Source organism: Salmo trutta, chromosome 17 (assembly GCF_901001165.1).
Source record: "Salmo trutta chromosome 17, fSalTru1.1, whole genome shotgun sequence".
Classification (NCBI taxonomy): domain Eukaryota; kingdom Metazoa; phylum Chordata; class Actinopteri; order Salmoniformes; family Salmonidae; genus Salmo; species Salmo trutta.
The window spans coordinates 912,160-935,011 of NC_042973.1; the positions used below are offsets into that span (position 1 = coordinate 912,160).

The window sequence follows — 22,852 nt, forward strand, 5'->3', positions numbered from 1 at the left end:
TGGTGTAGTTGTGATTGAGGTGTATATCAGTGGTGTAGTTGTGATTGTGGTGTATATCAGTGGTGTAGTTGTGATTGTGGTGTAGTTGTGATTGAGGTGTATATCAGTGGTGTAGTTGTGGTGTATATCAGTGGTGTAGTTGTGGTTGTGGTGTGTATCAGTGGTGTAGTTGTGATTGTGGTGTGTATCAGTGGTGTAGTTGTGATTGTGGTGTAGTTGTGATTGTGGTGTATATCAGTGGTGTAGTTGTGATTGTGGTGTAGTTGTGATTGTGGTGTATATCAGTGGTGTAGTTGTGGTGTATATCAGTGGTGTAGTTCTGATTGTGGTGTATATCAGTGGTGTAGTTGTGATTGTGGTGTAGTTGTGATTGTGGTGTAGTTGTGATTGTGGTGTATATCAGTGGTGTAGTTGTGATTGTGGTGTATATCAGTGGTGTAGTTGTGATTGTGGTGTATATCAGTGGTGTAGTTGTGATTGTGGTGTATATCAGTGGTGTAGTTGTGATTGTGGTGTATATCAGTGGTGTAGTTGTGATTGTGGTGTATATCAGTGGTGTAGTTGTGATTGTGGTGTAGTTTTGATTGTGGTGTATATCAGTGGTGTAGTTGTGATTGAGGTGTATATCAGTGGTGTAGTTGTGATTGTGGTGTAGTTGTGATTGTGGTGTATATCAGTGGTGTAGTTGTGATTGAGGTGTATATCAGTGGTGTAGTTGTGATTGTCATACAGCGACTCAATCACAAGCCCATCTGCATGTCAGCAAAGTTGAAGAAGTTGTCCACATCTCGAGAGGAAGTATTTCTGTTGTCTGAAACAAACACCTGCAGGGAACAGGACAGAAAACAAGACTTACTTCACATACAGGAACTATTTTATTACCTAGTACAGTTCTGACTAAAACTTTCAGTACAATTCATAAAATCTTGAGATCTTTTTAAAATTGTATTTTACCAGGTTAGTCTCATTGACATTAAAACAATAAATGTAAAAAAAAAGTTTTAAATTATAACCCCTTTTTCTCCCCAATTTCGTGGTTTCCAATTGGTAGTTACAGTCTTGCCTCATCGCTGCACCTCCCGTACGGACTCGGGAGAGGCGAAGGTCGAGAGCCATGCGTCCTCCGAAACACAACCCAACCAAGCTGCACTGCTTCCTTGACACAATGCACATCCAACCCGGAAGCCAGCCGCACCAATGTGTCAGAGGAAACACCGTACACCTGGCGACCTGGTCAGCGTGCACTGCGTCCGGCCCGCCACTGGAGTCGCTAGTGCGTGATGGGATAAGGATATCCCTGCCGGCCAAACCCTCCCCTAACCCGGACGACGCTGGGCCAATTGTGCGCCGCCCCATGGGTCTCTCGGTCGCGTCCGGCTGCGACAGAGTCTGGAACCGAACCCAGAATCTCTAGTGGTACAACTAGCACTGTAATGCAGTGCCTTAGACCACTGTGCCACTCAGTAGGCCCGACAATAAATGTTTTGTCTAGAGATGTCAGAAATACTGTTACCTTGGTTCCACTGAACATGTCGCTGGCCATGCTCTTGCAGGCCTCCACTACCCCATCCCCATTCAACTCCAGGGCCGTCACTGGGCCTGTGGCAAGAAGAGAGAATTTTCAGAAATGCATTGGCCTAATCATCATAAGCACTAAATCAACTCATTAACACAATTCTTTCCTTCAGCTATGAGGATTTTATCCCCCCCCCACCTTCTCTTGGTTCAAAGGTCATCATACATCACAGAGAACCAGCAAACTGATTTACATTTTTTTTTTTTTACATTTAAGTCATTTAGCAGACGCTCTTATCCAGAGCGACTTACAGTAGTGAATGCATACATTTCATTTCATGCATTTTTTTTGTTGTACTGGCCCCCCGTGGGAATCGAAGCCACAACCCTGGCGTTGCACACAACATGCTCTACCAACTGAGCCACAGGGAAGACCGATGTGTGCCCTAGTCTCAAACCGAACCAGAAAGAGCAAACTGATGTCTGCCCTAGTCTCAAACTGATGTCAGCCCTAGTCTCAAGCCGAACCAGAACCAGCATACTGATGTCCGCCCTAGTCTCAAACCAAACCAGAACCAGCAAACTGATGTCTGCCCTAGTCTCAAACCGAACCAGCAAACTGATGTCTGCCCTAGTCTCAAGCCGAACCAGAACCAGCAAACTGATGTCTGCCCTAATCTCAAGCCGATGTCTGCCCTAATCTCAAGCCGATGTCTGCCCTAGTCTCAAGCCGATGTCTGCCCTAGTCTCAAGCCGATGTCTGCCCTAGTCTCAAGCCGATGTCTGCCCTAGTCTCAAGCCGATGTCTGCCCTAGTCTCAAGCCGATGTCTGCCCTAGTCTCAAGCCGATGTCAGCCCTAGTCTCAAACCGATGTCAGCCCTAGTCTCAAGCCGATGTCTGTCCTAGTCTCAAGCCGATGTCTGCCCTAGTCTCAAGCCGATGTCTGCCCTAGTCTCAAGCCGATGTCTGCCCTAGTCTCAAGCCGATGTCTGCCCTAGTCTCAAGCCGATGTCTGCCCTAGTCTCAAGCCGATGTCTGCCCTAGTCTCAAGCCGATGTCTGCCCTAGTCTCAAGCCGATGTCTGCCCTAGTCTCAAGCCGATGTCTGCCCTAGTCTCAAGCCGATGTCTGCCCTAGTCTCAAGCCGATGTCCTGCCCTAGTCTCAAGCCGATGTCTGCCCTAGTCTCAAGCCGATGTCTGCCCTAGTCTCAAGCCGATGTCTGCCCTAGTCTCAAGCCGATGTCTGCCCTAGTCTCAAGCCGATGTCTGCCCTAGTCTCAAGCCGATGTCTGCCCTAGTCTCAAGCCGATGTCTGCCCTAGTCTCAAGCCGATGTCTGCCCTAGTCTCAAGCCGATGTCAGCCCTAGTCTCAAGCCGACTATTGAATGATTAACACAGATGATACGCGGATTGTCTGCAGGCCCTGGTCAAAAGTAGTGCACTATATAGGGAATAAGGTGCTATTTGGGACAGTCTTTGTGTTCCTTACCGTTGGTGATCCACTCTAGGAGTCCCTCTGCCTCGTTCTGGAACACTCTGCTGACGTCCTCGGGGCGCATGGACACTTCCTTAGTCTGGATCAGCACAAACCCTTTCCCAGAGGCCTTGGCGTTAATACAGACAGGAAGCAATGACACCGTTAAACCCTTTCCCAGAGGCCTTGGAGTTAATACAGACAGGAAGTAATGACACCGTTAAACCCTTTCCCAGAGGCCTTGGAGTTAACACAGACAGGAAGTAATGACACCGTTAAACCCTTTCCCAGAGGCCTGGAGTTAATACAGACAGGAAGCAATGACACCGTTAAACCCTTTCCCAGAGGCCTTGGAGTTAACACAGACAGGAAGTAATGACACCGTTAAACCCTTTCCCAGAGGCCTTGGAGTTAATACAGACAGGAAGCAATGACACCGTTAAACCCTTTCCCAGAGGCCTTGGAGTTAATACAGACAGGAAGTAATGACACCGTTAAACCCTTTCCCAGAGGCCTGGAGTTAATACAGACAGGAAGTAATGACACCGTTAAACCCTTTCCCAGAGGCCTTGGAATTAATACAGACAGGAAGCAATGACACCGTTAAACCCTTTCCCAGAGGCCTTGGAGTTAATACAGACAGGAAGCAATGACACCGTTAAACCCTTTCCCAGAGGCCTTGGAGTTAATACAGACAGGAAGCAATGAAACCATGAACACAAATAATATATGCCATTCAGCAGACGTTTTCTTCCAAAGCACTCATATCAGTCCATCTGGACTGTAGGCTGTTCTTATCATATCTTATCATTCTTATCATAGCCCAGGTATCAGACTGGTGCTGACTCACACACTCACCTCGCACCAAAGTAATCCTACCTTGTTATGAAAGAGACAGTAGGCCTAGCGTATATTTAAGAAGTGACGAAAGCATTCATGTGGATTGTTTTAGAGTTTGATGACTATACACATGCAATCCTGGGTGCATTATCCTAGATTTTAAAGTCAGTTCAACCAAAATTAACCATATTACACTAACAAATGTTGTTTGCCTTCTCTTGCCTTTATTTGACATGTACAGTTGAAATAGGAAGTTTACATACACCTTAGCCAAATACATTTAAACTCAGTTTGTCACAATTCCTGACATTTAATCCTAGTAAAGATTCCCTATTTTAGGTCAGTTAGGATCACCACTATATTTTAAGAATATGAAATGTCAGAATACTAGTAGAGAGAATGATTTATTTCAGCTTTTATTTCTTTCATCACATTCCCAGTGGGTCAATTTTGGCCCATTCCTCCTGACAGAGCTGGTGTAACTTCGTCAGGTTTGTAGGCCTCCTTGCTCGCACACAATTTTTCAGTTCTGCCCACAAATTTTCTATGGGATTGAGGTCAGGGCTTTGTGATGGCCACTCCAATACCTTGACTTTGTTGTCCTTAAGCCATTTTGCCACAACTTTGGAAGTATGCTTGTGGTCATTGTCCATTTGGAAGACACATTTGCGACCAAGCTTTAACTTCCTGACTGATGTCTTGAGATGTTGCTTCAATATATCCACCTAATTTTCCTAACTCATGATGCCATCTATTTTGTGAAGTGCACTAGTCCCTCCTGCAGCAAAGCACCCCCACAACATGATGCTGCCACCCATGTGCTTCACGGTTGGGATGGTGTTCTTCGGCTTGCAAGCCTCCCCCTTTTTCCTCCAAACATAACGATGGTCATTATGGCCAAACAGTTCTATTTTTGTTTCATCAGATCAGAGGACATTTCTCCAAAAAGTACGATCTTTGTCCCCATGTGCAGTTGCAAACCGTAGTCTGGCTTTTTTATGGAGGTTTTGGAGCAGTGGCCTCTTCCTTCCTGAGCGGCCTTTCAGATTATGTCGATATAGGACTCGTTTTACTGTGGATATAAATACTTTTGTACCGGTTTCCTCCAGCATCTTCACAAGATTCTTTGCTGTTGTTCTGGGATTGATTTGCACTTTTCGCTCCGAAGTACGTTCATCTCTAGGAGACAGAATGCGTCTCCTTCCTGAGCGGTATGACGGCTGCGTGGTCCCATGGTGTTTATACTTGCGTACTATTGTATGTACAGATGAACGTGGTACCTTCAGGCGTTTGGAAATTGCTCCGAAGGATGAACCAGACTTATGGAGGTCTACCATTTTTTTCCTGAGTTCTTGGCTGATTTCTTTTGATTTTCCCATGATGTCAAGCAAAGAAGCACTGAGTTTGAAGGTAGGCCTTGAAATATATCCACAGGTACACCTCCAATTGACTCAAATGATGTCAATTAGCCTATCAGAAGCTTCTAGAGCCATGAGATCATTTTCTGGAATTTTCCAAGCTGTTTAAAGGCACAGTCAACTTAGTGTATGTAAACTTCTGACCCACTGGAATTGTGATACAGTGAATTATATGTCTGTAAACAATTGTTGGAAAATTACTTGTGTCATGCACACAGTAGATGTCCTAACTAACTTGCCAAAATTATAGTTTGTTATTAACAAGAAATGTGTGGAGTGGTTGAAAAACGAGTTTTAATGACTCCAACATAAGTGTATGTATGTATGTAAAAGTCCGACTTCAACTGTACATTACAACAAAGCTCTTACAGCTCTAAATACAGGGATCTTATTGTAGTGAGATATTCCCAAACTGGGGTATGCAATTTCTTCCCTGTTTATATTTTCCACCGGGGCTATCCCTTTATATACATTAGGGTGAGGTTTTCTTCCCCCTCGCCTGAGTCGCCTCGTTTCACTGCCACAAATATAATTAACATCCAATCACATTAACCGTTACTTTCTCGTGGGAATTCCACTAACGGTCCGTATGTAGCCAAACGTAGCTGCTGCTCATGTTGGTATCTGTACTGATGGAGCAAAGGCCATGACAGGGAGACATAGTGGAGTGGTAACGCGCGTGCAAGCAGTTGCTCCCGACGCCACTTGGGTCCACTGCAGCATCCACCGAGAGGCTCTTGCTGCCAAGGGAATGCCTGACAGCTTGAAAGACATTTTGGACACTACAGTGAAAATGGTTAACTTTGTTAAAGCAAGGCCCCTGAACTCTCGTGTATTTTCTGCACTATGCAATGATATGATATGATATACTTCTCATTAACCTGTGGTGAGTTATTCACAATTTTTGATGAATAAATAAGGTTTTATATGTAAGCTGGTTAAATAAAGAGCAACATTATAGATTATTATTATTTGTGCCCTGGTCCTATAAGAGCTCTTTGTCACTTCCCACGAGCCGGGTTGTGACAGAAACTCACACTCATTCTTATGTTTAATAAATGTATCGTATAGTGTGTGTGGCAGGCTTACAATGATGGCAAAAACAACATTTGAGAGTGTGCTGACCCTGGTGCTAGAGGGGGTCTGCAGCTGGAGGTTGAATGTTTGAAGGGGTACGGGACTATAAACAGTTTGGGAACATCTGCTGTAGTTTATTTTAAAGATGAGGTCAAGAGCTGACCACAGCTTGAAGAAGATCAACCAGTTGGGTGCAGCACAGCTGCATAGTAATAACGACGACGCACCAACAGACTAGTAAACAATGACGACGCACCAACAGACTAGTAAACAATGACGACGCGCCAACAGACTAGTAAACAATGACGACGCGCCAACAGACTAGTAAACAATGACGACGCGCCAACAGACTAGTAAACAATGACGACGCACCAACACCAACAGACTAGTAAACAATGACGACGCACCAACACCAACAGGCTAGTAAACAATGACGACGCGCCAACAGACTAGTAAACAATGACGACGCGCCAACAGACTAGTAAACAATGACGACGCGCCAACAGACTAGTAAACAATGACGACGCGCCAACAGACTAGTAAACAATGACGACGCGCCAACAGACTAGTAAACAATGACGACGCGCCAACAGACTAGTAAACAATGACGACGCGCCAACAGACTAGTAAACAATGACGACGCGCCAACAGACTAGTAAACAATGACGACGCGCCAACAGACTAGTAAACAATGACGACGCGCCAACAGACTAGTAAACAATGACGACGCGCCAACAGACTAGTAAACAATGACGACGCGCCAACAGACTAGTAAACAATGACGACGCGCCAACAGACTAGTAAACAATGACGACGCGCCAACAGACTAGTAAACAATGACGACGCGCCAACAGACTAGTAAACAATGACGACGCGCCAACAGACTAGTAAACAATGACGACGCGCCAACAGACTAGTAAACAATGACGACGCGCCAACAGACTAGTAAACAATGACGACGCGCCAACAGACTAGTAAACAATGACGACGCGCCAACAGACTAGTAAACAATGACGACGCGCCAACAGACTAGTAAACAATGACGACGCACCAACAGACTAGTAAACAATGACGATGCACCAACACCAACACCAGAAGGACCTTGAGTCACTTCCTCATCTGGAGGATGACCAGTAGTTTACATCAGAAGGACCTTAATGGAAAGGCCAAAAATAGAACCATTGCAGCAAGGGAAGGAGACCTTTAACTGTATGACAAAGTGTCTAACCTTCCCTCCTCCTCATTTTTAAAAATTACTTTAAGTAATTTAGCAGACTGTCTTATCTCCTCACCCTCCTACCTCCCTCCACTTGCTCACCTCATCAATGAGTTTCCGGGCGTTAGCAGTGGTGTAGTCCCCAGCGAAGAACACAAACAGACAGGACTCGTCACTCTCCTTGCGTCTGCCTCCTTTGGTCATGGGTACGATGCTGCGGGAAGCCTCAGCTGAGACCCGGACTGATTTAAACTCTGACTCCGGGTCAGGGGCTGGGACATGGTCCAACACCACAGTGTCCTCAGGCAGCAGGCTCCAGTTGGTCTCCCCTGAGACGGGCGTGAAATCATGGACGTTGCTCCAGTTGTTGTTGAAGATGCTGAGGCCTGCGTCCTTGAAGTGGAAAGCCAGCTCGGGGTAGTAGTACTGGAAGCATCCGAACTTCATCCCCGTGGACGCCTCGATGATGGGCTGAGTGGCACAACACAGGAACACCTCCATCTTCTGACAGTCCCTGGTCCTGAACTGCTGACAGGCCACCACACACTTGATATCCTTACAGTCCCTGAAGAACACACTGCCCTTCACTGGCCCCATAACGATGCAGCAGTTAGTGCAGTCGTCGATGGTGATGGTGGCGGAGTGATCCAACACGAAGATCTTACAGTTGTCACAGTCCTGGATGACAAACTGCTGTCCGTTCAGCTTGCCTGGCAGACGGCCCACTGTGGCGTCCTTCAGCCCCGTTAGCATGAAGTCCTTAGGGTCAACCTGTAAAGGGGACAGGACAAGATCACAAGTCAAAGAGACAGATATTAGATCCTTAGGGTTAATCTGCATAGACAGATATTAGATCCTTAGGGTCAACCTGCATAGACAGATATTAGATCCTTAGGGTTAATCTGCATAGAGACAGATATTAGATCCTTAGGGTCAACCTGCATAGAGACAGATATTTGATCCTTAGGGTCAACCTGCATAGACAGATATTAGATCCTTAGGGTTAATCTACATAGAGACAGATATTAGATCCTTAGGGTCAACCTGCATAGACAGATATTAGATCCTTAGGGTCAACCTGCATAGAGACAGATATTAGATCCTTAGGGTCAACCTGCATAGACAGATATTAGATCCTTAGGGTTAATCTACATAGAGACAGATATTAGATCCTTAGGGTTAATGTGCATAGAGACAGATATTAGATCCTTAGGGTTAATGTGCATAGAGACAGATATTAGATCCTTAGGGTTAATGTGCATAGAGACAGATATTAGATCCTTAGGGTCAACCTGCATAGAGACAGATATTAGATCCTTAGGGTCAACCTGCATAGAGACAGATATTAGATCCTTAGGGTTAATCTGCATAGAGACAGATATTAGATCCTTAGGGTTAATCTGCATAGAGACAGATATTAGATCCTTAGGGTTAATCTGCACAGAGACAGATATTAGATCCTTAGGGTTAATCTGCATAGAGACAGATATTAGATCCTTAGGGTTAATCTGCATAGAGACAGATATTAGATCCTTAGGGTTAATCTGCATAGAGACAGATATTAGATCCTTAGGGTTAATCTGCATAGAGACAGATATTAGATCCTTAGGGTTAATCTGCATAGAGACAGATATTAGATCCTTAGGGTCAACCTGCATAGAGACAGATATTAGATCCTTAGGGTCAACCTGCATAGACAGATATTAGATCCTTAGGGTTAATCTACATAGAGACAGATATTAGATCCTTAGGGTTAATCTGCATAGAGACAGATATTAGATCCTTAGGGTTAATCTGCATAGAGACAGATATTAGATCCTTAGGGTTAATCTGCATAGAGACAGATATTAGATCCTTAGGGTTAATCTACATAGAGACAGATATTAGATCCTTAGGGCAGTGGTTCTTAAACATTTTCAGCCTGGGACCCAAACTTAGGAAAAGATTCAACCATACGTAAATATTGGTACATTTCATTGCCCTTATGCCTAAAACAAATGCAATCTAGCCAAAAACAAATAATGAAATTAAATATTCGTATAAATATATATTCATGTTCATTTTCCCCCATTAAAAACACTCTTACATGTCTGTCTAGGTTGGAACTGTTGCTGTTAAAATACAAATAAATCATTTAATTCTGAACTGGAATAAACAGATTCTGAACTGGAATAAACAGATTGATCACATCACACAGATGAATAACAGAACAGACACACAGGCTTTCTGATCGTGCAACACTAAGAAACAGTACAGATGAACAATGATCAGGCCTACTGCACATCCTACTGTACATCTCACTGTACAGCCTACTGCACATCCTACTGTACATCCTACTGCACAGCCTACTGCACCGCCTACTGTACATGCTACTGCACATGCTACTGTACATGCTACTGCACATCTCACTGTATAAATGATCAGGCCTACTGTACATCTCACTGAAGAAATGATCAGGCCTACTGATCCTGTCTGTTTGGCCCTGTCCGGGGGTATCATCGGATGGGGCCACAGTGTCTTCTGATCCCTCCTGTCTCAGCCTCCAGTATTTATGCTGCAGTAGTTTATGTGTCGGGGGGCTAGGGTCAGTCTGTTATATCTGGAGTATTTCTCTTGTCTTATCCGGTGTCCTGTGTGAATTTAAATATGCTCTCTCTAATTCTCTCTTTCTTTCTTTCTCTCGGAGGACCTGAGCCCTAGGACCATGCCTCAGGACTACCTGGCATGATGACTCCTTGCTGTCCCCAGTCCACCTGGCCATGCTGCTGCTCCAGTTTCAACTGTTCTGCCTGCGGCTACGGAACCCTGACCTGTTCACAATAATAATAATCATAGTAGGTGCTTGTTGCACCCTAGACAACTACTATGATTATTATTATTTGACCATGCTGGTCATTTATGAACATTTTAACATCTTGACCATGTTCTGTTATAATATCCACCCGGCACAGCCGTAGCTCAGTTGGTAGAGCATGGTGTTTGCAACACCAGGGTTGTGGGTTCGATTCCCACGGGGGGCCAGCACAATACATTTTTTTTTTTAAATGTATGCATTCACTACTGTAAGTCGCTCTGGACAAGAGCGTCTGCTAAATGACGTAAATGTAATGTAAATGTAAGAGGACTGGCCACCCCTCAGAGCCTGGTTCCTCTCTAGGTTTCTTCCTAGGTTTTTGGCCTTTCTAGGGAGTTTTTCCTAGGGAGTTTTTCCTAGCCACCGTGCTTCTACACCTGCATTGCTTGCTGTTTGGGGATTTAGGCTGAGTTTCTGTACAGCACTTTGAGATTTCAGCTGATATACGAAGGGCTTTATAAATAAATGTGATTCTTTTTTTTTTTTGTACATCCTACTGTACAGCTTAATGTAGAAATTATTGTTGAAATAAAGTCTAGGTTGGAACTGTTACAATACATGTTTTTTTTAAATTCTGAACTGGAATAAACTGGTTGATCACGTCACACAGATGTAGACCAGAACACACACACACACACACACACACACACACACACACACACACACACACACACACACACACACACACACACACACACACACACAGAGAGGTGTGTGGCTGGTTGAAGCAGGTCTATTCTGGGTTCAGTTTGACAGTTTAACACTGAGGTCATACTCAGCAATGACACTGTTTCTGTGCTTGAGAACCCTGACTTCAGGGGCTGTATGTGGTGCCAAACTGGATCGGTCCGGCAGGAGACCACTTCCTGCTGTAGATGAACAACCCAGAACAATGTGAGTGTGTTTGCCTCAAAAAACATCTTGCTTCAATCAGTTTATTCCAGTTCAGAATAACAATTATTACTTGTGTTTTAACAGCAACAGTTAAAACCTAGACTGGTTTTCAACAGTAATTTTTACAGTAAGATGTACAGTAGGCCTGATCATTTCTACAGTAATATGTACAGTAGGCCTGATCATTTCTACAGTGAGATGTACAGTAGGCCTGATCATTTCTACAGTAGGATGTACAGTAGGCCTGATCATTTCTACAGTAGGATGTACAGTAGGCCTGATCATTTCTACAGTGAGCTGTACAGTAGGATGTACAGTAGGACTGATCATTTTTCATCTGTACTGTTACTTAGTGTTGCACTATCAGTAACTAGCTAGCTTGCCTTGGCTATAATTAGCTATTATCTGTGTACAAGGCCAGGGATTTTTTTTATTTTATTTAACTAGGCAAGTCAGTTAAGAACAAATTCTTATTTTCAATGACAGCCTAGGAACAGTGGGTTAACTGCCTTGTTCAGGGGCAGAACGACAGATTTGTACCTTGTCAGCTCGGGGATTCGATCTTGCAACCTTTTGGTTACTAGTCCAACGCTCTAACCACAAGGCTACCTGCCACCCCGATTGTTTGAAAGAGAAACTCAAATCTACTATAGTACTCCCTTATGCCTGCTGATCCTCACCTGTTAGAAAATGACAACAATGCCTTGCTTGTTGATGTACTTTCCACATTCGAAGCCCTGTTTCCTGAAGCATTCTGCCCTGTTCTGGAATAACTCCCTGGGTTTCCCATCATGCTGCCCTGTTCTGGAATAACTCCTTGGGTTTCCCATCATGCTGCCCTGTTCTGGAATAACTCCCTGGGTTTCCCATCATGCTGCCCTGTTCTGGAATAACTCCCTGGGTTTCCCATCGTGCTGCCCTGTTCTGAAATAACTCCCTGGGTTTCCCATCATGCTGCCCTGTTCTGGAATAACTCACTGGGTTTCCCATCATGCTGCCCTGTTCTGGAATAACTCCCAGGGTTTCCCATCATGCTGCCCTGTTCTGGAATAACTCCCAGGGTTTCCCATCATGCTGCCCTGTTCTGGAATAACTCCCTGGGTTTCCCATCATGCTGCCCTGTTCTGGAATAACTCCCTGGGTTTCCCATCATGCTGCCCTGTTCTGGAATAACTCACTGGGTTTCCCATCATGCTGCCCTGTTCTGAAATAACTCCCTGGGTTTCCCATCATGCTGCCCTGTTCTGGAACGACGGCCCATCATCTGCTGCTGAACGACGGCCCATCATCTACTGCTGAACGACGGCCCATCATCTGCTGCTGAACGACGGCCCATCATCTACTGCTGAACGACAGCCCATCATCTGCTGCTGAACGACAGCCCATAACGACGGCCCATCATCTGCTGCTGAACGACAGCCCGTCATCTGCTGCTGAACGACAGCCCATAACGACGGCCCATCATCTGCTGCTGAACGACGGCCCATAACGACAGCCCATCATCTGCTGCTGAACGACAGCCCATAACGACAGCCCGTCACCTGCTGCTGAACGACAGCCCGTCATCTGCTGCTGAACGACGGCCCGTCACCTGCTGCTGAACGACAGCCCGTCACCTGCTGCTGAACGACAGCCCTTCATCTGCTGCTGAACGACAGCCCATAACGACAGCCCGTCATCTGCTGCTGAACGACGGCCCGTCACCTGCTGCTGAACGACAGCCCATCATCTGCTGCTGAACGACAGCCCATAACAACAGCCCGTCATCTGCTGCTGAACGACGGCCCGTCACCTGCTGCTGAACGACGGCCCGTCACCTGCTGCTGAACGACAGCCCGTCACCTGCTGCTGAACGACAGCCCGTCACCTGCTGCTGAACGACGGCTCGTCACCTGCTGCTGAACGACGGCCCGTCACCTGCTGCTGAACGACAGCCCATAACGACAGCCCGTCACCTGCTGCTGAACGACAGTCCATAACGACAGCCCATCATCTGCTGCTGAACGACGGCCCATCATCTGCTGCTGAACGACAGCCCGTCACCTGCCGCTGAACGACAGCCCATAACGACAGCCCGTCACCTGCTGCTGAACGACAGCCCGTCACCTGCTGCTGAACGACAGCCCGTCACCTGCTGCTGAACGACAGCCCATAACGACAGCCCATAACGACAGCCCGTCACCTGCCGGTGAACGACAGCCCGTCACCTGCCGCTGAACGACAGCCCGTCACCTGCCGGTGAACGACAGCCCGTCACCTGCCGGTGAACGACAGCCCGTCACCTGCCGCTGAACGACAGCCCGTCACCTGCCGCTGAACGACAGCCCGTCACCTGCCGCTGAACGACAGCCCGTCACATGCCGCTGAACGACAGCTCGTCACCTGCTGCTGAACGACGGCCCGTCACCTGCTGCTGAACGACAGCCCATAACGACAGCCCGTCACCTGCTGCTGAACGACAGTCCATAACGACAGCCCATCATCTGCTGCTGAACGACGGCCCATCATCTGCTGCTGAACGACAGCCCGTCACCTGCCGCTGAACGACAGCCCATAACGACAGCCCGTCACCTGCTGCTGAACGACAGCCCGTCACCTGCTGCTGAACGACAGCCCATAACGACAGCCCATAACGACAGCCCGTCACCTGCCGGTGAAGGACAGCCCGTCACCTGCCGCTGAACGACAGCCCGTCACCTGCCGGTGAACGACAGCCCGTCACCTGCCGGTGAACGACAGCCCGTCACCTGCCGGTGAACGACAGCCCGTCACCTGCCGGTGAACGACAGCCCGTCACCTGCCGCTGAACGACAGCCCGTCACCTGCCGCTGAACGACAGCCCGTCACCTGCCGCTGAACGACAGCCCGTCACATGCCGCTGAACGACAGCCCGTCACCTGCTGCTGAACGACAGCCCATAACGACAGCCCGTCACCTGCCGCTGAACGACAGCCCATAACAACAGCCCGTCACCTGCCGCTGAACGACAGCCCATAACGACAGCCCATCATCTGCTGCTGAACAACGGCCCGTCACCTGCCGCTGAACGACAGCCCGTCACCTGCCGGTGAACGACAGCCCGTCACCTGCCGCTGAACGACAGCCCGTCACCTGCCGCTGAACGACAGCCCGTCACCTGCCGCTGAACGACAGCCCGTCACCTGCTGCTGAACGACAGCCCATAACGACAGCCCGTCACCTGCCGCTGAACGACAGCCCATAACAACAGCCCGTCACCTGCCGCTGAACGACAGCCCATAACGACAGCCCATCATCTGCTGCTGAACGACAGCCCGTCACCTGCCGGTGAACGACAGCCCGTCACCTGCCGGTGAACGACAGCCCGTCACCTGCCGCTGAACGACAGCCCGTCACCTGCCGCTGAACGACAGCCCGTCACATGCCGCTGAACGACAGCCCGTCACCTGCTGCTGAACGACAGCCCATAACGACAGCCCGTCACCTGCCGCTGAACGACAGCCCATAACAACAGCACGTCACCTGCCGCTGAACGACAGCCCATAACGACAGCCCATCATCTGCTGCTGAACGACAGCCCGTCACCTGCCGCTGAACGACAGCCCGTCACCTGCCGCTGAACGACAGCCCGTCACCTGCCGCTGAACGACAGCCCGTCACCTGCTGCTGAACGACAGCCCATAACGACAGCCCGTCACCTGCCGCTGAACGACAGCCCATAACAACAGCCCGTCACCTGCCGCTGAACGACAGCCCGTCACCTGCCGCTGAACGACAGCCCGTCACCTGCTGCTGAACGACAGCCCATAACGACAGCCCGTCACCTGCCGCTGAACGACAGCCCATAACGACAGCCCGTCATCTGCCGCTGAACGACGGCCCGTCGCCTGCCGCTGAACGACGGCCCGTCGCCTGCCGCTGAACGACGGCCCGTCGCCTGCCGCTGAACGACGGCCCGTCGCCTGCCGCTGAACGACGGCCCGTCGCCTGCCGCTGAACGACGGCCCGTCGCCTGCCGCTGAACGACGGCCCGTCGCCTGCCGCTGAACGACGGCCCGTCGCCTGCCGCTGAACGACGGCCCGTCGCCTGCCGCTGAACGACGGCCCGTCGCCTGCCGCTGAACGACGGCCCGTCGTCTGCCGCTGAACGACGGCCCGTCGTCTGCCGCTGAACGACGGCCCGTCGTCTGCCGCTGAACGACGGCCCGTCGTCTGCCGCTGAACGACGGCCCGTCGTCTGCCGCTGAACGACGGCCCGTCGTCTGCCGCTGAACGACGGCCCGTCGTCTGCTGCTGAACGACAGCCCGTCACCTGCCGGTGAACGACAGCCCATAACGACAGCCCATAACGACAGCCCATAACGACAGCCCGTCATCTGCTGCTGAATGATAGCGCTGCGAGTGAACTTCAACAAAACTGCAGAAAAAAGATCCGGTAAACCGCGAAGCACACGGGCATCTCCCTCTACCGCAGCTGCCGAACTGAACAGAGACCGCTGCTAAGCAGATGCACTTGGCCAAATCAATTCCAGTAAATTATGAAATAATTATAAATGTACTCTGACGCGACCCATGCATTAAGAAAGGCTGCCTTAGGGTCATTGAGCAGACGCTCTTATCCAGAGTGACCCTGGGTAAGTGTCTTGCTCAAGGGTGCATAACATATTTTTTTACCTAGTCGGTTCGGGGATTCGAACCAGCCACCTTTCGGTTACTGGCCAACGCTCTTAATCACTACATTACAAACCACAAAATGTTAAACACAAAAAGGCAAATAGTAGTATATAAATGGTAAGCTGGTTAAATAAAAGACCGCTCTTTCAACTTTCAGACTACCATTGTTTTGGGGAAATAGGGACATGTCTGTCTTTTTCACCAAATATCTCAAAATGTATGTATTTTAATGGTTTTAAGTTCTACACCATTTTAAATCGGGATAAACTATTATTTCTAATGACGTTACCAATTTCTGGTAGTTAAAATGTCAACAAACAAACAAAAATACTATTGGAACTCAGAGTTCGTCCCATTGTCTCCAGTAGGGGAAATACAGGTATGTCTGTTTATTTTACATAATATCTCGCAATGTGTATATTGTACTTTTTCAAGTCGGACACCATTTTAATTGTGAGAATCTCCTCTTTCTAATGACAAGGTTGAGCAGCGTACTCTGTTGTCATCAAACGCTAGACCAGAAATACTTTTCCCCCTTGGAACGCTGAGCTCCCCCCTTGTTTTCTTATAGAGAGACATGATGGTATATTTCGCAATGTGTATATATTTATTTTCAAGTCACCATTATAAATCAGGATAATCATCTCTTTCTAATGAAAAGGTTGAGCAGCGTACTCTGCTTTCATCGATCGCTAGACCAGAAATAGTCAAATGTTACTATTTGTTTCCTACTTCCTCCTCATACATATATCAGCACACTTGGCACCATCGAGGTACGGATGTTTACTTTCTATTGTTGTTATTTTTAAGTTTCGTCCTATGAACAGACTGTAGCGGTCAAATAAAAAGGTTTACATTTTTTTGGTGCCATTTAGTGAAATTACATTTTAAGGATCATTCCAGTTAGAAGAAACTCAGCGAACGTTCGTTTTAATCCATTTGCTATTGCCTGGTGTTCGTTCTCAAACAACGTTTTTTGGCCGTTTTTCAGCCTTGGGTGAATTTTGACTCGTTCTATCCCTAACCATGCACCGATAGTCTCCCTAACCATGCACCGATAGTCTCCCTGGCCATGCACCGATAGTCTCCCTGGCCATGCACCGATAGTCTCCCTGGCCATGCACCGATAGTCTCCCTGGCCATGCACCGATAGTCTCCCTAACCATGCATGCGTCCTCACCGATAGTCTCCCTAACCATGCATGCGTCCTTACCGATAGTCTCCCTGGCCATGCACCGATAGTCTCCCTAACCATGCACCGATAGTCTCCCTAACCATGCATGCGTCCTCACCGATAGTCTCCCTGGCCATGCACCGATAGTCTCCCTAACCATGCACCGATAGTCTCCCTAACCATGCATGCGTCCTCACCGATAGTCTCCCTAACCATGCATGCGTCCTCACCGATAGTCTCCCTAACCATGCACCGATAGTCTCCCTAACCATGCATGCGTCCTCACCGATAGTCTCCCTGGCCATGCACCGATAGTCTCCCTAACCATGCACCGATAGTCTCCCTAACCATGCATGCGTCCTCACCGATAGTCTCCCTGGCCATGCACCGATAGTCTCCCTAACCATGCACCGATAGTCTCCCTAACCATGCACCGATAGTCTCCCTAGCCATGCACCGATAGTCTCCCTAGCCATGCACCGATAGTCTCCCTAGCCATGCACCGATAGTCTCCCTAGCCATGCACCGATAGTCTCCCTAACCATGCACCGATAGTCTCCCTAACCATGCACCGATAGTCTCCCTAGCCATGCATGCGTCCTCACCGATAGTCTCCCTAACCATGCACCGATAGTCTCCCTAACCATGCACCGATAGTCTCCCTAGCCATGCAACGATAGTCTCCCTAGCCATGCAACGATAGTCTCCCTAGCCATGCATGCGTCCTCACCGATAGTCTCCCTAGCCATGCATGCCTCCTCACCGATAGTCTCCCTAGCCATGCACCGATAGTCTCCCTAGCCATGCATGCGTCCTCACCGATAGTCTCCCTAGCCATCATCTCCATACCTTTTCACGTTTGTCCCAGCTGTATTGTTTAGGTGGATCCTCCGCTGTATTGCTGCCGAGGTCAATGTTGTTGGCGTTACTACTGCTGTTCGTCTTCTCTTCCACTGTTGTCGGAGTAGGTTCCTTTTCGGGTGATTTGCTCTTGGATTTTTTGGAGAACAAGCAACCCATTTTGTCCTTTTAACAATAAACCAATCAAACGCGTATAGGAAAATATGACAAGAGTCTGTCCCCAGAAGATTTCTCGTCTACTTTGTATAAAATGTACAGGTATTTCGTCCTTCTTGCCTCGGTTTCTGGCTTCTTATCACGTACTCGTAAACATGTCTTTCGTTTGAGCTTCCCTTTTCCTTACACAGTTCAACAGCCAATCAATACTTTGCAATCTGTTACTTAGTAACAGCGAATCACAGTACAACAACAGTCTGGGAGGGGGCAACGTGGACAATGTCAGCCAATCAAATAAGTGTTTTGCTTTTTTGGGAGCTGGGCGTTGTTTTAGCCGCGCCCGGTATGCAGGGTGGTAAACAGTGAGGGGTTTCGAGTATCTGGCCCGGGTTTCCCCGGTGAGAGGGGTTTCATTCGGGGAACGGTGATTGCATTCGTTTTGGAACCGGCTGCCTCCCGGGCACGAGCAAGGTGGCCCGGTTCAAAACCCCAAAATAAATAATCTCAAAACAAAATGTGACGTAGGCTAGGCTAGATTAAGCACGTAGAGTAATGACTAAAATGGTGTTTTCACATGCAAAAGTGAATGTTTTGGATATTTACGTTTTATCTGTCACCAATGAAAACGAGTTAAAAAAATTTTGAACGTATATGTTATATAAAATATAAAGTGTATGTTTCTGGACTATGCACCATGCTGCCTTGTTGACAACATGACTGAGTGGCACAGATTATTGTTCGACGTGAGAAGAAGCTTTTCCCTCAACGTTTTTATTCCGTTCACGTCACGGGCCATAGTTAATAGAACTCCGTCAATGATGTATATAAATAATTGGTGATAAAAAAATAAACATTCGTCCAAATATGGTACATTCTATAAAGTAAAACACTTTTAATACAATTTTACGTTTCTGTTTGTTTGTTGTAATGTCGGATTTGGATACGTGATGATGCAGACGATGCATCATGCAATGCGGTCTGTTTAGCACTTTCTTGACGAGCTGTCCATGGGCGGATCAGTTATGGTATAACTTTATTTGTGTGTCAAACAAAACAACATGCTTTGTTAGCTAACAATTTAAGCTACTTGTCCATTCTAATTATAGGCTGCGGCCTATGCCTATTTATACACACTCACTGCAACATAACTAGGCATGCTGCTGCTTCTGAACAAAGGTGTATAACCACATAGCTTTAGGACCTCTTATCATCACGATAAAACAAAAGTTCATTCGTGCTCCAGTCACAAACAACTAGGCTATTCTGTCTATCTGAACATTTCACATGATCATTTGGTATGGAGGCCTGTTTGAGATACACGAGAGAACAGGCTTGCAGCATGTCTCCGACATCTCCTGCTGTATTGTGTCTTTACAGGCTACCACATGTTCTGGATATGACCACATTTCATTATTTTTCTCCCTTTGGTACTATTGTTCACAAGTATGTGGTAAAATTTCACCACTGATCGTCAAAAACTGAAAGCACATTTTGAATTGACTAAGTACAACACAAAATCTCACAGTGACTTTCTCACCAAACCTAATGAGTGTTTCATGTAGAAATACCTTTCATATAAAATAATTGCCTTTCACAATGCAATGCTCACAATACTTCTCATAAGATTCTCTTCTCATGTGTTTGAATACATTTGACCATCACTAAATCCAACTGCACTTCATGGTTAATCACTTAACCGTTTGGTAAACCTATAGATTTTAAACATTTTTGTTCTACTATATATGGATTTTGAGAACTACAGAAATAAAGTGTGTGTTTGTAAAGTATAAACATTTAAATGACATGTACTGTATGATTCTTGACAACCATACAAAATGACTACTCGTTATTGATAATTGATTTCACACGGTGGGAAACACAATTGGTCACCATATATTCAATCTCTCCCTATCCCAGTCTGCTGTCCCCACTTGCTTCAAAATGTCCACCATTGTTCCTGTTCCCAAGAAAGCTAAGGTAACTGAACTAAATTACCATCACCCCGTAGCACTCACCTCTGTCATCATGAAGTGCTTTGAGAGACTAGTCAAGGATCATATCACCTCCACCTTACCTGTCACCCTAGACCAACTTCAATTTGCTTACCGCCCCAACAGGTCCATAGACGATGCAATCGCCGTCACACTGCACACTGCCCTATCCCATCTGGACAAGAGGAATACCTATGTGAGAATGCTGTTCATTGACTACAGCTCAGCGTTCAACACCATAGTACACTGCAAGCTCATCATTAAGCTCGGGGCCCTGGGTCTGAATCCCGCTCTGTGCAACTGGGTCCTGGACTTTCTGATGGGCCGCCCCCAGGTGGTGAGGGTAGGTAATAACATCTCCACTTCACTGATCCTCAACACTGGGGCTCCACAAGGGTGTGTGCTCAGCCCCCTCCTGTACTCCCTGTTCACCCATGACTGCGTGGCCACACACGCCTCCAACTCAATCATTAAGTTTGCAGACGACACAACAGTAGTGGGCCTGACTACCAACAATGACGAGACACCCTACAGGGAGGAGGTGATGGCCCTGGCGAAGTGGTGCCTGGAAAGAAACCTCCCTCAACATGGACTTCAGGAAACAGCAGAGGGAGCACTCCCCTATCCACATCTACGGGACAGCAGTGGAGAAGGTGGAAAGCTTCAAGTTCCTCTGTGTACACATCCCTGACAATCTGCAATGGTCCACCCACACAGACAGTGTTGTGAAGAAGGTGCAACAGGGCCTCAAGAGGCTGAAGAAATTCATCTTGGCCCCAAAGACCCTCACAAACTTTTACAGATGCACAATTGAGAGCATCCTGTCGGGCTGCACCGCCTGCAACAGCAGCGCTCTCCAGAGGGTGGTGAGGTCTGCCCAACGCATCACCAGGGGGCACACTGCCTGCCCTCCAGGACACCGACAGCACCCGATGTCACAGGAAGGCCAAAAAGATAATCAAGGACAACAACCACCTGAGCCACTGCCTGTTTACCCCGCTATCATCCAGAAGGCGAGGTCAGTACAGGTGCATTAAAGCTGGGACCGAGAGACTGGAAAAACAGCTTCTATCTCCAGGCCATCAGACTGTTAAACAGCTTCTATCTCCAGGCCATCAGACTGTTAAACAGCTTCTATCTCCAGACCATCAGACTGATAAACAGCTTCTATCTCCAGACCATCAGACTGGTAAACAGCTTCTATCTCCAGACCATCAGACTGATAAACAGCTTCTATCTCCAGGCCATCAGACTGATAAACAGCTTCTATCTCCAGGCCATCAGACTGATAAACAGCTTCTATCTCCAGACCATCAGACTGTTAAACCGCTTCTATCTCCAGACCATCAGACTGTTAAACAGCTTCTATCTCCAGACCATCAGACTGATAAACAGCTTCTATCTCCAGACCATCAGACTGTTAAACAGCCATCGCTAGGCGGCTTCCACCCGGTTAATCAACCCTGCACCTTAGAGGCTGCTGCCCTACACCAGAGGGAGGGAGGCAGATTGCAGGGAACTGTTTGGTCTAATGATGTCCGGGCCATCGTCGTTGACCATGTGGTAAACAGAGACCTTACTATGGCAGAGACTGACTGATTAGTTCACTTCAATCTGAAAAGATCAACTGTCAATTCGATCATGAGAACATTTCGCCAAGAAAACGGGTAAGTATGCAGGATGTGCACTATGCTTTACCATTACATTTACAGTAAATTACATATTGTAATGCATGTAAATTCACAAAACATGTTACAGTATTCTTACAGTTTGATCTATTGACATAATACTCTGTTCTACCCTCAGAATTGACAGAAGACCCCGTGGTGGTGGCTGTGGTAGTCGGCCGACCAGCGGGAGTGGCTGACCGACCAGCGGGAGTGGGCCGACCAGCGGGAGTGGGCCGTGGTAGTTGCTGACCGACCAGCGGGAGTGGGCCGACCAGCGGGAGTGCGCGACCAGCGGGAGTGGACCGACCAGCGGGAGTGGTCCGACCAGCAGGAGTGGGCCGACCTGCAGGAGTGGGCCGACCAGCAGGAGTGGGCCGTGGTGGTGCTGACCGACCAGCAGGAGTGGGCCGACCAGCGGGAGTGGCCGACCAGCGGGAGTGGGCCGACCAGCGGGAGTGGCCGTGGTAGAAATGACAGTGATGAAAAAATTACTAAAATTGTCATACTAGAAAAAAGTAAACATGCCTTAACAGAAAATGACTCAAGTGAAAGTCACCCAGTAAAATGCTACTTGAGTAAAAGTCTAAAAGTATTTGGTTTTAAATATACTGAAGTAACAAAAGTAAATGTATACATCATTTCAACTTTCTTCTTTTTTTTATTGGCGGAGCCAGGGGCACACTCCAACACTTAGACATCATTTACGAACAAAGCATGTGTGTTTAGTGAGTCCTCCAGATCAGAGACAGTAGGGATGACCAGGGATGTTCTCTGTTTAGTGAGTCCTCCAGATCAGAGGCAGTAGGGATGACCAGGGATGTTCTCTGTTTAGTGAATCCTCCAGATCAGAGGCAGTAGGGATGACCAGGGATGTTCTCTGTTTAGTGAGTCCTCCAGATCAGAGGCAGTAGGGATGACCAGGGATGTTCTCTGTTTAGTGAGTCCTCCAGATCAGAGGCAGTAGGGATGACCAGGGATGTTCTCTGTTTAGTGAATCCTCCAGGGATGTTCTCTTGATAAGTGTGTGAATTGGACCATTTTCCTGTCAAAATGTAACG

At 47.6% G+C, this 22,852-nt stretch overlaps 1 protein-coding gene across 1 annotated transcript; it reads right to left on the minus strand.

Annotated features, from left to right (window-relative positions):
• Window positions 1-650: 650 nt before the first annotated feature.
• Window positions 651-18,354, minus strand: rp2 (RP2 activator of ARL3 GTPase). The gene is made up of 5 exons (XM_029695335.1): window positions 17,966-18,354; window positions 7,644-8,312; window positions 3,006-3,120; window positions 1,514-1,599; window positions 651-824 (listed from the first exon to the last, which is right to left on the minus strand). The coding sequence occupies exons 1-5, from the start codon at window positions 18,134-18,136 to the stop codon at window positions 741-743; spliced, it is 1,125 nt and encodes a 374-aa protein (XP_029551195.1). The 5' UTR covers window positions 18,137-18,354; the 3' UTR covers window positions 651-740.
• Between the last annotated feature and the right edge of the window lie 4,498 nt (window positions 18,355-22,852).

Excerpts from the sequence above, each read along its gene's own strand:
- rp2 (XM_029695335.1), bottom strand. The coding sequence starts at position 18,136 with ATGGGTTGCTTGTTCTCCAAAAAATCCAAGAGCAAATCACCCGAAAAG. Across the intron at positions 3,121-7,643 it reads CCCGGAAACTCATTGATGAG|GCCTCTGGGAAAGGGTTTGT; the intron begins GTGAGCAAGTGG and ends ATTAACGCCAAG. Across the intron at positions 825-1,513 it reads ACATGTTCAGTGGAACCAAG|GTGTTTGTTTCAGACAACAG; the intron begins GTAACAGTATTT and ends TGTTCCCTGCAG.